This window comes from Petromyzon marinus, chromosome 21 (assembly GCF_048934315.1).
Source record: "Petromyzon marinus isolate PM22_M1 ecotype Great Lakes invasive population chromosome 21, UKy_Petmar_22M1.pri1.0, whole genome shotgun sequence".
Lineage (NCBI taxonomy): Eukaryota > Metazoa > Chordata > Hyperoartia > Petromyzontiformes > Petromyzontidae > Petromyzon > Petromyzon marinus.
This window is the reverse complement of record NC_133687.1, coordinates 4,255,778-4,271,409: the sequence shown is the minus strand read 5'-3', so window position 1 is coordinate 4,271,409 and position 15,632 is coordinate 4,255,778. Positions and strand designations below refer to the sequence as shown.

The following is a 15,632-nucleotide window of genomic DNA, read 5'->3' as shown; positions in this document are numbered from 1 at the left end:
GGGCAAGTGCTGTTAGCGAGCAGCACCAATGAAGGCCGGTAACGGCACACGAGGGGGTGGGTGGCCAGCACCACGCCCGGCCGCCTTTGTCTCCCTAGTGGCGATGTTTACTACACACCGCACCAGGTACTCATTTGAGGCCGAGTCGACCTAGGGGGGAGGCCCGGGACCGGTTCAGATCAATCGTCACCGGTGTTGGCCGTGAGCGGGAATCGAACCCGGGTCGCCAGGTTCGTAGCGCAGCGTAGCGCTAGCACGCTACACCCACACACCGCCCCCCACACACACCGCCCCCCACACACACACAGACACACACACACCGCCACCCACACACACCGCTTCCCACACACACCGCTTCCCACACACACCGCTCCCCACACACACACAGACACACACACCGCCACCCACACACACCGCTCCCCACACAACAACAACAACCGCCATTCGCCACTAAGTGGCGGTGACGTCACCACGACGCTTGTGCCAGGCTATGTGCACCCTGAGGCCACGTGAAGTGTCGAACGCCCGCTGGCAGGAGGTCACGGGGCAGACCCAGGTGCCACGGGTCGACTGACTGAGATGACTGGCTGATGCACCACCTGTGCCCCCTACTGTGCCAACCTGCTGTGCTTTAGCCACCCGGCGCTCCGCTCGCTGTTGTGAGCGTCGCTCCTCCGCCCTCCGTTGTTGTTGGAGGGCGACTGCCTCCAACTGCCCAGTAGCATCCTTCACGAGCCTCCTCCACAGAGGCCGATCTTGACACCGCTGGTACCAGTCATCGGCAAGTCCACTCAGCTCCACGTCCTCCTGTACCACATCACTCCATCTCTTCTCTAGCCCGTGCCGCGCCCGCTTAGCCCCCTCAATCCGGCCAAACAAAAGCTGTTTCGGCATGCGGTGGCTGGGCATGCGGGCTACATGACCCAGCCATCGCAGCCTTGCCTGCCGGGGGAGCTCACCGATGGGACCCTGCCCAGATCTTTCAAGGATTTGTGAGCTCCTCACACAATCCAGTCTGGTTAAACCCAGGATGGATCGTAGGCAGGCCAGCCTAAATGTTTCTAACCGGCGAAGATGTTCCATTAGGGGGGTCCACGTTTCGCAAGCGTAGAGAAGGGAGGGAATGACCGTGGCCGAGAAGACCTGAAGCTTAGTGCGGAGCGACAGACCAGGTAGCTTCCACACAGCGTTACGCAACCGATGAAAATATATTGCCGCTCGACTGATTCGGAGTGAGACCTCTGCTGTTAAACTGGAGCCAGTCATAAGCACACTGCCCAGGTATGGGAAACTCTCCACTCTCTCCACAACTGCCCCATCACCGATTGGGAGTTGTGGGGGTGGAGTGTCCGATGGTACAAAATACCCAGGCAGGTGCTTAGTTTTGGTGGAGCTGATGGTAAGGCCCCACCTCTTAGTGGCACGCTCCAGTCTCAGCAGCAGCGTCTCCAACTCCTCCTCTGACTGAGCAGCTATTACCAAATCATCAGCATACATAACGTGGTTGAGCAATAGGGAGCCATCCCTTGACCGCACCCGGGCATCGATTAGCCTCCCATTATATCTGTACCATATGGAGATTCCCCCGGTACAGCTATTGAAGGCTTCACGAACTACGTGGTCAAAATAGATGTTAAATAATGTGGGAGCCAGAGGACATCCCTGTCGCACCCCAAGGTGTACAGGGAATGGCTCCGACTCCCGGCCACGTAGTTTTACCCGGGCCTGCTCACAATCATGAAGGTCCTTAATCATCGTGAGCAGAGGGTCAGGTACTCCAAAAGCACGAAGAACGACCCAGAGCCCAGGCCTACTGATGGTATCATAGGCCTTGACCAGGTCAATAAAGCAGAGATTTAGGTCTTGTTGGAATTCCCTACACCTCTGATGTAGCAGAAGGACAGACAATATGGCATCTGTGCAGGACCGCCCTTTCCTGAAACCGCATTGGGGCTCAGCAAGCCTCTCCTCAGCGTGCCTGGCAAGGCGATGTTGAATAATTATTGCCAGAACCTTTCCCGTCACACTGAGGAGTGAGATGCCCCTGTAGTTGTTACAGTCTGTGTGGTCCCCCTTCTTAAAGAGGGGAACCACCAGGGCATCCTTCCAATCCTGCAGAACCCGTCCAGTGGTCCAGACTGTTGTTATGATATAATGTAGGGCAGTCTGTGCATAAATGCCACCCTCCCTCAGCATTTCGCTTGGGAGATCATCTCTGCCCCGTGCCTTACCTGGTCCCAGGCTCTGGATCGCCTTTAGTACTTCCTCAACAGATGGCACCTCAGCCAGCCACTCACAGGGGGTGACTTCCTCTTCCAATATTTGAGGCACCACAGCCTCGGCAGGGTCATCCCCACTTTGTCCCACGATGTTTACTAGGCTGAGGGATTTCCCCTCCCCCAGGACCCCACAGAAATGCTCAGCAAATCTGCAAACCTGTTCCTGGGGGTCGGAGATTGGATCACCGTTCGTTCCCCTAATGATGGCAATAGGTGTGGCGCTGCAGGTTACGTTTTTGTTGGAATTAAAGAGCGATTTGTGATCGCGGGCCATTGAGGCAGACTCCATCTCCTCAGCGACCCGCGACCACCAACCATCCTTGCAGCGCCTCACGGCTCTCCGAACCTCCGAGCGAAGGCTGCGGTAAGCCTCCTCCTTCTCTGACGTGAGATGCTGTAGACGATGAGAGTGGGCCTGTCGCGTTTTCTCAGTCAGCCTGAACACCTCCTCTGTCAGCCTGGGTCTCTGAGGAGGTCTCGACCGTGTACCCAAAGCAGCAATTGCAGCTGCATGAGCCACAGTCCTAAACCTCGCCCATTTCCCCTCGACATCAGGAGGAGTGAGGGACGATGCCAAACACAGCCACAAGCGATGATGAAGTTCTCGCTTGCAACTTTCATCCGATAGCTGAGACCAGGCCACGATGGGTTTGAATGAGGTCCTGGGTGTACACCCACCACCGGAGTGGAAGAATAGCAGGCGCATCTTACAGATGACAAGTCGATGGTCAGTGGGCAGATCAGCTCCACGGTAGGTCCTGGTGTCAAGGACATGGGCCCACATCCGCTGTTCCATCACTATGTAGTCCAGCAGATTTTCTTGCTTGGACCCGGCCTGCATCCATGATGTGTGGATGTGCCAATGCCGGAACAGCGTGTTGGTAATTACAAGCCCATGGGCTGCACAAAAACCTAGCAGCCTCCTAACGTTGTTATTGAGCTGATCTGGCTCATGTATTCTAATTACTCCAGACCAGGCGCTAGCATCATGACCAACTCTGGCATTAAAGTCACCCAACAAGATTATTCTATTCCGAGGGGCCACTTTAGCTAGCACCTGTGACTGGAGGTCATAGAAGGCATCTGACTCATCGGCCTTGCCTGCATCCCTCCACGGATGTTCATCTTCGGGGGGGGCATACGTAACCACGACCACCACTCCTCGCCTCTGGTTGATGGGAAGGCGAGTCCAAAGTAGCCTGGGGCTTACAGCTTCCCACACCTCAACGCCACGCTCCTACGCACGCCCCCTTCATTATTTTGTTCAGAAGAAGAGCCACTCACGGTTGTTTGGCAGTCTGTTGCCCCGAGAAGAGGACTGTCCACCCCTCATGGTGGCAGGAGCCGGAGCCGGTCCACCGGACCTCCTGAAAACCACAGAGATTCAGGCGGTACCGGTCCAGCTCCCGACAGAGGAGTGGCAGGCTCTCATCCACAGTGAGCATTCGAACATTCCAAGTTGCCATCCGAAGGTAAGGATTCAGTCTCCTGGCACCGCCAAATGGGGTTTGGCCAGGAGACGTCATAGACGCCTGTCCCCCTGGGGCCTCCGGCACAAGCTTAATAAGTTTTTTTGCATCGTGGTTTAGTGGTAATTAATTGAAGGTGGAGGAGTTACCAGCACCTCGTCCCCATCCAGAGCCCCCATTTGGCCGCTGTGGTGGTTACAAACGCCATGAAGGGAAAAGCCAATTTCATCTGGCTCCCATCCCACGGCACTGCCCACCACAGCGTTGGCGTCCGGCACCACGAGGAGGTAGGGGGTTGTTTTTGGCAGACACACAGACGCACACAAACAGAGACACACACATAGGCACACACAGAGACACACACAGACACACAAACACACACACACAGACACACACACACAGACACACCCTTGATTCTGCCGGGGAGCTGCGCGGATTTCTATCTTACAGGCTGCGCAGATTTCTGCCGTAGGATGAATCCCGAAACTATTCGTGGCACTCGCCGAAGCGACTATAAATAAGCGCGCGCCCTGATTGGCTGTCCGCGGCGCGAGCTCGCTCGCCCATTGGCGGAGAGTTCCCGCTATGATCATCGCCGCGACTCGTCCCTGCAGCCAATCGCGTGACAGGATTAGTCATGAGGAGGAGGAGCCAAAGTGAGGGGGTGGGAGGAACCAGCGAGTTGGGGGGGAGGAGTCGGAGGGAGGAGCCACGAGAGGAGGGAGGAGCCACAATGAGGGAGGGAAGAGCCAGAGGGAGGGACCAGATGAAGATGGGGAGTGGTCAGGGAGTGGAGGGAGGAGCCAGCACACGATGGGAGGGAAGCCATGGAGAGGAGGGAGGAACCACGGGGAGGAGCCAGATAGAGGAAGGAGCTAATGGGAGGAGCCATATATAAAAGGGTGGGGGTCAAGAGGAGGAAGGCGGAGCCAGGGAGAGTGGGGAGGAACGAGAGGGAGTGACCAGAGGGAGGAGCCACGGGAGAAGGGAGGTGCCAGGGGGAGGAGCCAAGGGGAGGAGGGAGGAGCCAGGGGGGGTGGAGCAGGGAGGAGCCATACTTCCCCAGTCGGGTCAGAAGCATCTCTGGGAGGATCGGCGTGCCGAGGTGAGAGTCCCGTTACGGGAATCATCGTCACCACCATTGCACGGGCATCGACAAAAGAGGGACGATTTCGTGGAAAGTCAGCAGTGAGGCGGCACTGTCACCGCCTCGTCATGATAATGTGGAATTTCCACTGCTGTGGTTTAGAGGCTCGTGAGGGGATGTGCGGCAGCTCACGTAGGCATTCGTCCAGCAGTGGATAGACCACTGCTGCTGACATGGGTTCGGGTGGAGACGACACATGGGGATACAAAGACGGACGGGGAATACGGCCGTCGTGCGAGGCAGCAGCCCTCCGACGTGGCGCTAAAGGCGCGGCCCTGCAAGTGCCCTGGCTAGAGGCCGCCGCCGCCGCCGCTGCTGCTGCTACAGAGGGCGTAGGGCCGAGTGCTCGTCACGCTGACCCTGCGTGACCCCCACCATTGTCTCAACTGCCGCGCCGGGAGATGTAACGGAGCGTGAAACAAGAAGCCCGCCCCCGGCACGGGGAGCTCGCCGGCACGCGGTGCCGGGGGTTTCACGGTGACCGTGGCCGGCGGCGATGACGGCGCAGCTGCTGCAGCGGGGGGGGAGGGGGGAGGGGGAGGGGGGCTGGAGGGGTGGGGGGATGGGGGGGAGGGGGGATGGGGGGGAGGGGGAGGCTGGAGGGGTGGGGGGATGGGGGGGCTGGAGGGGTGGGGGGATGGGGGAGGGGTGAGGGGGGAGGGGTGGGCGGATGGGGGGGAGGGGAGGGGGAGGGATCGAGGGGTGGGGGAGGGATCGAGGGGAGGGGGGGGGCTGGAGAGGGGGGGGGGCTGGAGGGGTAGGGGGCTGGAGGGGGGGAGGCTGGAGGGGGGGCTGGAGGGGGGGGGGGGCTGGAGGGGGGGGGTGGAGGGGGGTGGAGGGGGGGCACAGAGACGCGGGTTGTAACCTGAGACCGCGAACCATTTTGAGAATCAACGACCGCTTCCAAGAGGAATGGAACCTTTGATCGTTTCCTGTGGATTTTCAGTATAAAGAGGCCAGTGTACCCACAGGTTACACACCACAGGTCACCCACTACAGGTCACACACCACAGGTCACACACCACCACAGGTTACACACCACCACAGGTCACACACCACCACAGGTCACCCACCACAGGTCACCCACTACAGGTCACACACCACAGGTCACACACCACCACAGGTTACACACCACCACAGGTCACACACCACCACAGGTCACCCACCACAGGTCACCCACTACAGGTCACCCACCACAGGTCACACACCACCACAGGTTACACACCACCACAGGTCACACACCACCACAGGTCACCCACCACAGGTCACCCACTACAGGTCACCCACCACAGGTCACACACCACCACAGGTTACACACCACCACAGGTCACACACCATCACAGGTCACACACCACCACAGGTCACACACCATCACAGGTCACACACCACCACAGGTCACACCACCACAGGTCACACACCACCACAGGTCACCCACCACAGGTCACACACCACCACAGGTCACACACCACAGGTCACACACCACCACAGGTCACACACCATCACAGGTCACACACCACCACAGGTCACACACCACCACAAGTCACCCACCATCACAGGTTACACACCACAGGTCACCCACCACCACAGGTCACACACCACCACAGGTTACCCCACCACAGGTCACACACCACCACAGGTCACACACCACCACAGGTCACACACCACAGGTCACACACCACCACAGGTCACACACCACCACAGGTCACACACCACCACAGGTCACACACCACTACAGGTCACACACCACAGGTCACACACCACCACAGGTCACACACCACCACAGGTTACACACCATCACAGGTCACACACCACCACAGGTCACACACCACCACAGGTTACACACCACAGGTCACACACCACCACAGGTCACACACCACCACAGATTACACCACAAGTCACACACCACCACAGGTTACACACCATCACAGGTCACACACCACCACAGGTCACACACCACCACAGGTTACACACCACAGGTCACACACCACCACAGGTCACACACCACCACAGGTTACACCACATGTCACACACCACCACAGGTCACACACCATCACAGGTTACACACCACCACAGGTCACACACCACCACTGGTCACACACCACCACAGGTCACACACCACCACAGGTCACACACCACAGGTCACCCACCACAGGTCACACACCACTACAGGTCACACACCACCACAGGTCACCCACCATCACAGGTTACACACCACAGGTCACCCACCACCACAGGTCACACACCACCACAGGTCACACACCACCACAGGTCACACACCACCACAGGTCACACCACCACCACAGGTCACACCACAGGTCACACACCACCACAGGTCACACACCACCACAGGTTACACACCACAGGTCACCCACCACAGGTCACACACCATCACAGGTCACACACCACCACATGTCACACACCACTACAGGTCACACACCACCACAGGTTACACCACAAGTCACACACCACCACAGGTTACACACCACCACAGGTCACACACCACCACAGGTCACACACCACCACAGGTCACACACCACCACATGTCACACACCACAGGTCACACACCACAGGTCACACACCACCACAGGTCACACACCACCACAGGTTACACACCACCACAGGTCACACACCACCACAGGTCACACACCACAGGTCACACACCACCACAGGTCACCCACTACAGGTCACACACCATCACAGGTCACACACCACCACAGGTTACACACCACCACAGGTCACACACCACCACAGGTCACACACCATCACAGGTCACACACCACCACAGGTCACACACCATCACAGGTCACACACCACCACAGGTCACACCACCACAGGTCACACACCACCACAGGTCACCCACCACAGGTCACACACCACCACAGGTCACACACCACAGGTCACACACCACCACAGGTCACACACCATCACAGGTCACACACCACCACAGGTCACACACCACCACAAGTCACCCACCATCACAGGTTACACACCACAGGTCACCCACCACCACAGGTCACACACCACCACAGGTTACCCCACCACAGGTCACACACCACCACAGGTCACACACCACCACAGGTCACACACCACAGGTCACACACCACCACAGGTCACACACCACCACAGGTCACACACCACCACAGGTCACACACCACTACAGGTCACACACCACAGGTCACACACCACCACAGGTCACACACCACCACAGGTTACACACCATCACAGGTCACACACCACCACAGGTCACACACCACCACAGGTTACACACCACAGGTCACACACCACCACAGGTCACACACCACCACAGATTACACCACAAGTCACACACCACCACAGGTTACACACCATCACAGGTCACACACCACCACAGGTCACACACCACCACAGGTTACACACCACAGGTCACACACCACCACAGGTCACACACCACCACAGGTTACACCACATGTCACACACCACCACAGGTCACACACCATCACAGGTTACACACCACCACAGGTCACACACCACCACTGGTCACACACCACCACAGGTCACACACCACCACAGGTCACACACCACAGGTCACCCACCACAGGTCACACACCACTACAGGTCACACACCACCACAGGTCACCCACCATCACAGGTTACACACCACAGGTCACCCACCACCACAGGTCACACACCACCACAGGTCACACACCACCACAGGTCACACACCACCACAGGTCACACCACCACCACAGGTCACACCACAGGTCACACACCACCACAGGTCACACACCACCACAGGTTACACACCACAGGTCACCCACCACAGGTCACACACCATCACAGGTCACACACCACCACATGTCACACACCACTACAGGTCACACACCACCACAGGTTACACCACAAGTCACACACCACCACAGGTTACACACCACCACAGGTCACACACCACCACAGGTCACACACCACCACAGGTCACACACCACCACATGTCACACACCACAGGTCACACACCACAGGTCACACACCACCACAGGTCACACACCACCACAGGTTACACACCACCACAGGTCACACACCACCACAGGTCACACACCACAGGTCACACACCACCACAGGTCACCCACTACAGGTCACACACCATCACAGGTCACACACCACCACAGGTTACACACCACCACAGGTCACACACCACCACAGGTCACACACCACCACAGGTCACACACCACCACAGGTTACCCCACCACAGGTCACACACCACCACAGGTCACACACCACAGGTCACACACCACCACAGGTCACACACCACCACAGGTTACACACCACCACAGGTCACACACCACCACAGGTCACACACCACAGGTCACACACCACCACAGGTCACCCACTACAGGTCACACACCATCACAGGTCACACACCACCACAGGTTACACACCACCACAGGTCACACACCACCACAGGTCACACACCACCACAGGTCACACACCACAGGTTACACACCACCACAGGTCACACACCACCACAGGTCACCCACCACAGGTCACCCACCACAGGTCACACACCACCACAGGTCACACACCACCACAGGTCACACACCACCACAGGTCACCCACTACAGGTTACCCCACCACAGGTCACACACCACCACAGGTCACACACCACCACAGGTCACACACCACCACAGGTCACACACCACCACAGGTCACACACCACCACAGGTCACCCACTACAGGTTACCCCACCACAGGTCACACACCACCACAGGTCACACACCACCACAGGTTACCCCACCACAGGTCACACACCACCACAGGTAACACACCACAGGTCACACACCACCACAGGTCACACACCACCACAGGTAACACACCACCACAGGTCACACACCACCACAGGTCACACACCACCACAGGTCACACACCACCACAGGTAACACACCACCACAGGTCACCCACCACAGGTCACACACCACCACAGGTCACACACCACCACAGGTAACACACCACCACAGGTCACACACCACCACAGGTCACACACCACCACAGGTCACACACCACCACAGGTCACACACCACCACAGGTCACACACCACCACAGGTCACACACCACCACAGGTAACACACCACCACAGGTCACACACCACAGGTCACACACCACCACAGGTCACACACCACCACAGGTTACCCCACCACAGGTGATGAATGCGGCTCGCGGCGACCCTCCAACATTCACGCAAGAGTCAAAGCTCCCCCGGGCAGCCCACGCGGGCTCTAGGGGCAAGTGCCGCTAGCGAGTCGCCCGACCGCCTTTGTCTCCCTCTCTGGGTGTTTCTTCGTTTTTCTCAGGACGCTCAGACGGCAGCGGAAACCTCGTGGCTCATCGTCACGCCTCGTCACGTGATGGCGGTGAGTATGCCAAGTCTTTCTCCAGACCCTCTCAACTTGCCGGTGACGATGCTTGTTGTTGTTGTTATTGTTGTTGTTTCTCTTCTTTGGTTCTGTCGGTAAAGTCACGTAGAATGAGAATAAGATAATAAAATAACACAATAACATTCTCACGGCGTTTGTTGTGTTATTTTAATCAATTTATTATTTTATTTATTCTCATTCTACGTGGTGGTGACTTTACCGAAAGAAGCAAAGAAGATGAATCCTTGCAGTCACGAAAGCTTTAAATCGAAAGTTTGTTGTTGTCGTGATCACCGGCGAAGCGTCACGGTCCCCGCATTGTCAACGTTGTCCTGGGTTTGCCCCGGGTTTGCCCCGGGTTTGCCCCGCAACACACAGATGGTCGATGCTGAAGCTGCTCACTAATTGCCACGTTTTGCTGACGCGTCAAATTCCTTTGCTTAATGTCTGTGTCGGGTGGTGGCGGGCTGAACGACACGGCGTTTGTATTTACGCGATCTGACCCAACACAGAACAAGTGACATCGGTCGCGAAAACATCTCATTGCGATTTTTGCCGACAGATATTGCGATTTGATTTGATTTGCGATTACATTTTTTAAAGTCAAGCTGCAGTTCAATTTTCACTGTGTAATAGATTTGAAACACGTGATGGAGCATTACCACGTGATACCATCAAAGTATGAACTGCTCTATATATTCTAAGGCAAGGATGATGACTTGAAAGATATCAATTGCTTCCAACGTGTATTTATTAAAATGTTTGAATTGAAATAGAACACTCAAACATAGAACAATTGTTAAGTGAAAGACGTAAAGTCATAATAACAATACAAAATGAAACAATCCCAATAAGAAAGTCACGGGACTTTTTCAAATCGCCAAAAAATCGCAGCCTTTGTGATTTGCTCATCGCATTGTTTCAAATTGTGATTAATCGATTTGAAATCGATTTGAAATTGATTAATCGTTCAGCCCTCACTGCCCTGCTACTCCCACGACCACCACGTGCCACCACCACCACCACCACCACGTGCCACCACCACCACCACGTGCCACCACCACCACGTGCCACCACCACCACCACGTGCCACCACCACCACGTGCCACCACCACCACGTGCTACCACCACCACGTGCCACCACCACCACCACCACGTGCCACCACCACCACGTGCCACCACCACCACGTGCCACCACCACCACCACGTACCACCACCACCACCACGTGCCACCACGTACCACCACCACCACCACGTGCCACCACCACGTGCCATCACCACCACGTGCCACCACCACGTGCCACCACCACCACCACCACCACGTGCCACCACCACCACCACCACCACGTGCCACCACCACCACCACCACCTCCACGTGCCACCACCACCACGTGCCACCACCACGTGCCACCACCACGTGCCACCACCACCACGTGCCACCACCACGTACCACCACCACGTACCACCACCACCACGTGCCACCACCACCACCACCACGTACCACCACCACCACGTGCCACCACCACCACGTCGCAATTCCGCCGGCCTCTTGCTCCAAACAGCCTGTGCCGTGGTTTTGCCGCTTCGCGCGAAATTCGTTTCCATCAAAAACCCCGCGATGTCGTCTTGGTCGTCTCCTTGTCTCTGTCTCTGTCGTCTTGGTCGTCTCTGTCTCTCTGTCGCTGTCGTCTCCTTGTCTCTGTCTCTCTGTCTCTGTCGTCTCCTTGTCTCTGTCTCTGTCTCCTTGTCTCTGTCTCTGTCTCTCTGTCGTCTCCTTGTCTCTGTCTCTGTCCCTGTCGTCTCCTTGTCTCTGTCTCTGTCGTCTCCTTGTCTCTGTCTCTGTCGTCTCCTTGTCTCTGTCTCTGTCTCTGTCGTCTCCTTGTCTCTGTCTCTGTCGTCTTGGTCGTCTCCTTGTCTCTGTCTCTGTCGTCTCTGTCTCTGTCGTCTCCTTGTCTCTGTCTCTGTCGTCTCCTTGTCTCTGTCTCTGTCGTCTCCTTGTCTCTGTCTCTGTCGTCTCTGTCTCTCTGTCTCTGTCGTCTCCTTGTCTCTGTCTCTGTCGTCTCCTTGTCTCTGTCTCTCTGTCTCTGTCTCTCTGACGTCTTGGTCGTCTCCTTGTCTCTGTCTCTGTCTCCTTGTCTCTGTCTCTGACGTCTTGGTCGTCTCCTTGTCTCTGTCTCTGTCGTCTCCTTGTCTCTGTCTCTGTCGTCTCTTTGTCTCTGTCGTCTCCTTGTCTCTGTCTCTCTGTCTCTGTAGTCTTGGTCGTCTCCTTGTCTCTGTCGTCTCCTTGTCTCTGTCTCTCTGTCGTCTCCTTGTCTCTGTCTCTGTCGTCTCCTTGTCTCTGTCTCTGTCGTCTCCTTGTCTCTGTCTCTCTGTCTCTCTGTCGTCTCCTTGTCTCTGTCTCTCTGTCGTCTTGGTCGTCTCCTTGTCTCTGTCTCTGTCGTCTCCTTGTCTCTGTCTCTCTGTCGTCTCCTTGTCTCTGTCTCTGTCGTCTCCTTGTCTCTGTCTCTCTGTCGTCTCCTTGTCTCTGTCTCTGTCGTCTCCTTGTCTCTGTCTCTCTGTCGTCTCCTTGTCTCTGTCTCTGTCGTCTCCTTGTCTCTGTCTCTCTGACGTCTTGGTCGTCTCCTTGTCTCTGTCTCTGTCGTCTCTGTCTCTGTCGTCTTGGTCGTCTCCTTGTCTCTGTCTCTGTCTCTGTCGTCTCCTTGTCTCTGTCTCTCTGTCTCTGTCGTCTCCTTGTCTCTGTCTCTGTCTCTCTGTCGTCTCCTTGTATCTCTGTCTCTCTGTCGTCTTGGTCGTCTCCTTGTCTCTGTCTCTCTGTCGTCTCTGTCGTCTCCTTGTCTCTGTCTCTCTGTCTCTGTCGTCTTGGTCGTCTCCTTGTCTCTGTCGTCCCACCTGATGACGGACGCGTGTGTTGCGCCCGAAACGTCACGTGATTTAATTTAATTTATCTTCTAAATGAAGATCATGGATCCCTGCAGTCACGCAAAAACTTCAAATCTAAAGTTACTCAAATCCACACCCTCGCTAATCTCTCTCCCCTCCACCCACCCACCCACCTCCCTCTCTCTCTCTCTCCTACAACTCCTTGGTCCCACAATAAATGTTTTTTTGGGTTAGTACAAATGTGTCGTAACCCCTCCACCACCCGACACAGGCGGTAAGGTCAAGGTCTTGTCACTCTGCAACACACCGGTGGGCTGAAGCCGTCAGCCACGTGGGGCGTCGTTCACGTGGCAAAACCTTGCCGGCCGTGTCGGGTGGTGGAGGGTTACGACGGCACATTTGTACCTCTCACCCAAAGACCTTTACTATGAACAACATGTGTCGCGAAAGCCGACTGCTGTACGTGTCAAGACACATTCCTGCGGAGGGAGGAGCTGGTGGGAACGTTGGGTTTGCTCGGTCAGTGGTCAGGGTCAACGGCACCACCACCTCGTGGTGGTGTGTTCAGCAACAATGTGCCCGACTGTGAGGGCGGGCACAAGCCGGCGTGAGTTGGTGAAACGTTGAGTTTTACAAGGGGGGCACCACGGGGTGACCAGCCCCTCCCCACCCAGCGCCACCCCTCCCACCCCCCCCCACCCAGCCCCTCCCCACCCAGCCCCTCCCCACTCAACCCCTCTCCACCCAGCCCCTCTCCACCCAGCCCCTCCCCACCCAGCCCCTCCCCACCCAGCCCCCACCCAGCCCCTCCCCACCCAGCCCCTCCCCACCCAGCCCCTCCCCACCCAGCCACACCCCTCCCATGTTTGGATGCACTACGGACGGACGGACACAACAATAATAATAATAATAATCCCCTGTGTGCTGCTGCTGGTGGTGTAATAACCAGGAGGTTCCTACACAGGACTAACCACTTGGTCTGTCGCAGTCTCTCGTGATATGTGCAGAGTTTGACCCCGCGGCTGATGCTGAGAAGCTACGCGGTGCAATGAAAGGGTTTGGTGAGACTACACTCACCACTCACTCACCACTCACTCACCACTCACTCACTCACCACTCACTTACCACACACTCACCACACACTCACCACTCACTCACCACTCACTCACCACTCACTCACTCACCACTCACTTACCACACACTCACCACACACTCACCACACACTCACCACTCACTCACTACACACTCACCACACACTCACCACTCACTCACCACTCACTCACTCACCACTCACTCACTGCACACTCACCACACACTCACTCACTCACTCACCACACACTCACCACACACTCACCACTCACTCACTCACCACTCACTCACTGCACACTCACCACACACTCACCACACACTCACCACTCACTCACTCACCACTCACTCACTGCACACTCACCACACACTCACTCACTCACCACTCACTCACCACTCACCACTCACTCACCACTCACTCAACACTCACTCAACACTCACTCACTACACACTCACCACACACTCACCACACACTCACCACTCACTCACTCACCACTCACTCACTGCACACTCACCACACACTCACTCACTCACTCACCACTCACTCACCACTCACCACTCACTCACCACTCACTCAACACTCACTCAACACTCACTCACTACACACTCACCACACACTCAACACTCACACACTCACCACTCACTCACCACTCACTCACCACTCACTCACTCACCACATACTCACCACACACTCACTACACACTCACCACTTACTCACCACATACTCACCACACTCACCACTCACTCACCACACACATCATCACTCACTCACCACTCACTCACCACACACTCACCACACACTCACCACTCACTCACTACACACTCACCACACACTCACCACTCACTCACCACTCACTCACTCACCACTCACTCACTGCACACTCACCACACACTCACCACTCACTCACTCACCACTCACTCACTGCACACTCACCACACACTCACTCACTCACTCACCACTCACTCACCACTCACCACTCACTCAACACTCACTCAACACTCACTCACTACACACTCACCACACACTCACCACACACTCACCACTCACTCACTCACCACTCACTCACTGCACACTCACCACACACTCACTCACTCACCACTCAATCACCACTCACCACTCACTCACCACTCACTCAACACTCACTCAACACTCACTCACTACACACTCACCACACACTCAACACTCACACACTCACCACTCACTCACCACTCACTCACCACTCACTCACTCACCACATACTCACCACACACTCACCACACACTCACCACACACTCACCACTCACTCACCACACACTCACCACTCACTCAACACACACTCACCACACACTCACCACTCACTCACTACACACTCACCACACACTCACCACTCACTCACCACTCACTCAC

General features: G+C 56.3%; 2 protein-coding genes across 2 annotated transcripts in view; both read left to right on the top strand.

The window, feature by feature from the left end:
• Positions 1–4,738: 4,738 nt before the first annotated feature.
• The window catches only part of LOC142925541 (annexin A4-like), a 45,844-nt gene continuing 34,950 nt past the window's right edge, over positions 4,739–15,632 (top strand). Inside the window, exons 1-3 of the mRNA XM_076068424.1 lie at positions 4,739–4,853; positions 10,217–10,276; positions 14,148–14,220. Of these exons, the coding sequence (XP_075924539.1) occupies positions 10,271–10,276; positions 14,148–14,220 (79 nt within the window). The 5' untranslated portion in view covers positions 4,739–4,853; positions 10,217–10,270. The remainder of the gene's footprint in view (positions 4,854–10,216; positions 10,277–14,147; positions 14,221–15,632) is intronic.
• On the top strand, positions 5,855–10,210 carry LOC142925540 (uncharacterized). Its single transcript, XM_076068423.1, has 2 exons — positions 5,855–6,596; positions 6,631–10,210. The coding sequence occupies exon 2, from the start codon at positions 7,436–7,438 to the stop codon at positions 9,803–9,805; it is 2,370 nt and encodes a 789-aa protein (XP_075924538.1). The 5' UTR covers positions 5,855–6,596; positions 6,631–7,435; the 3' UTR covers positions 9,806–10,210.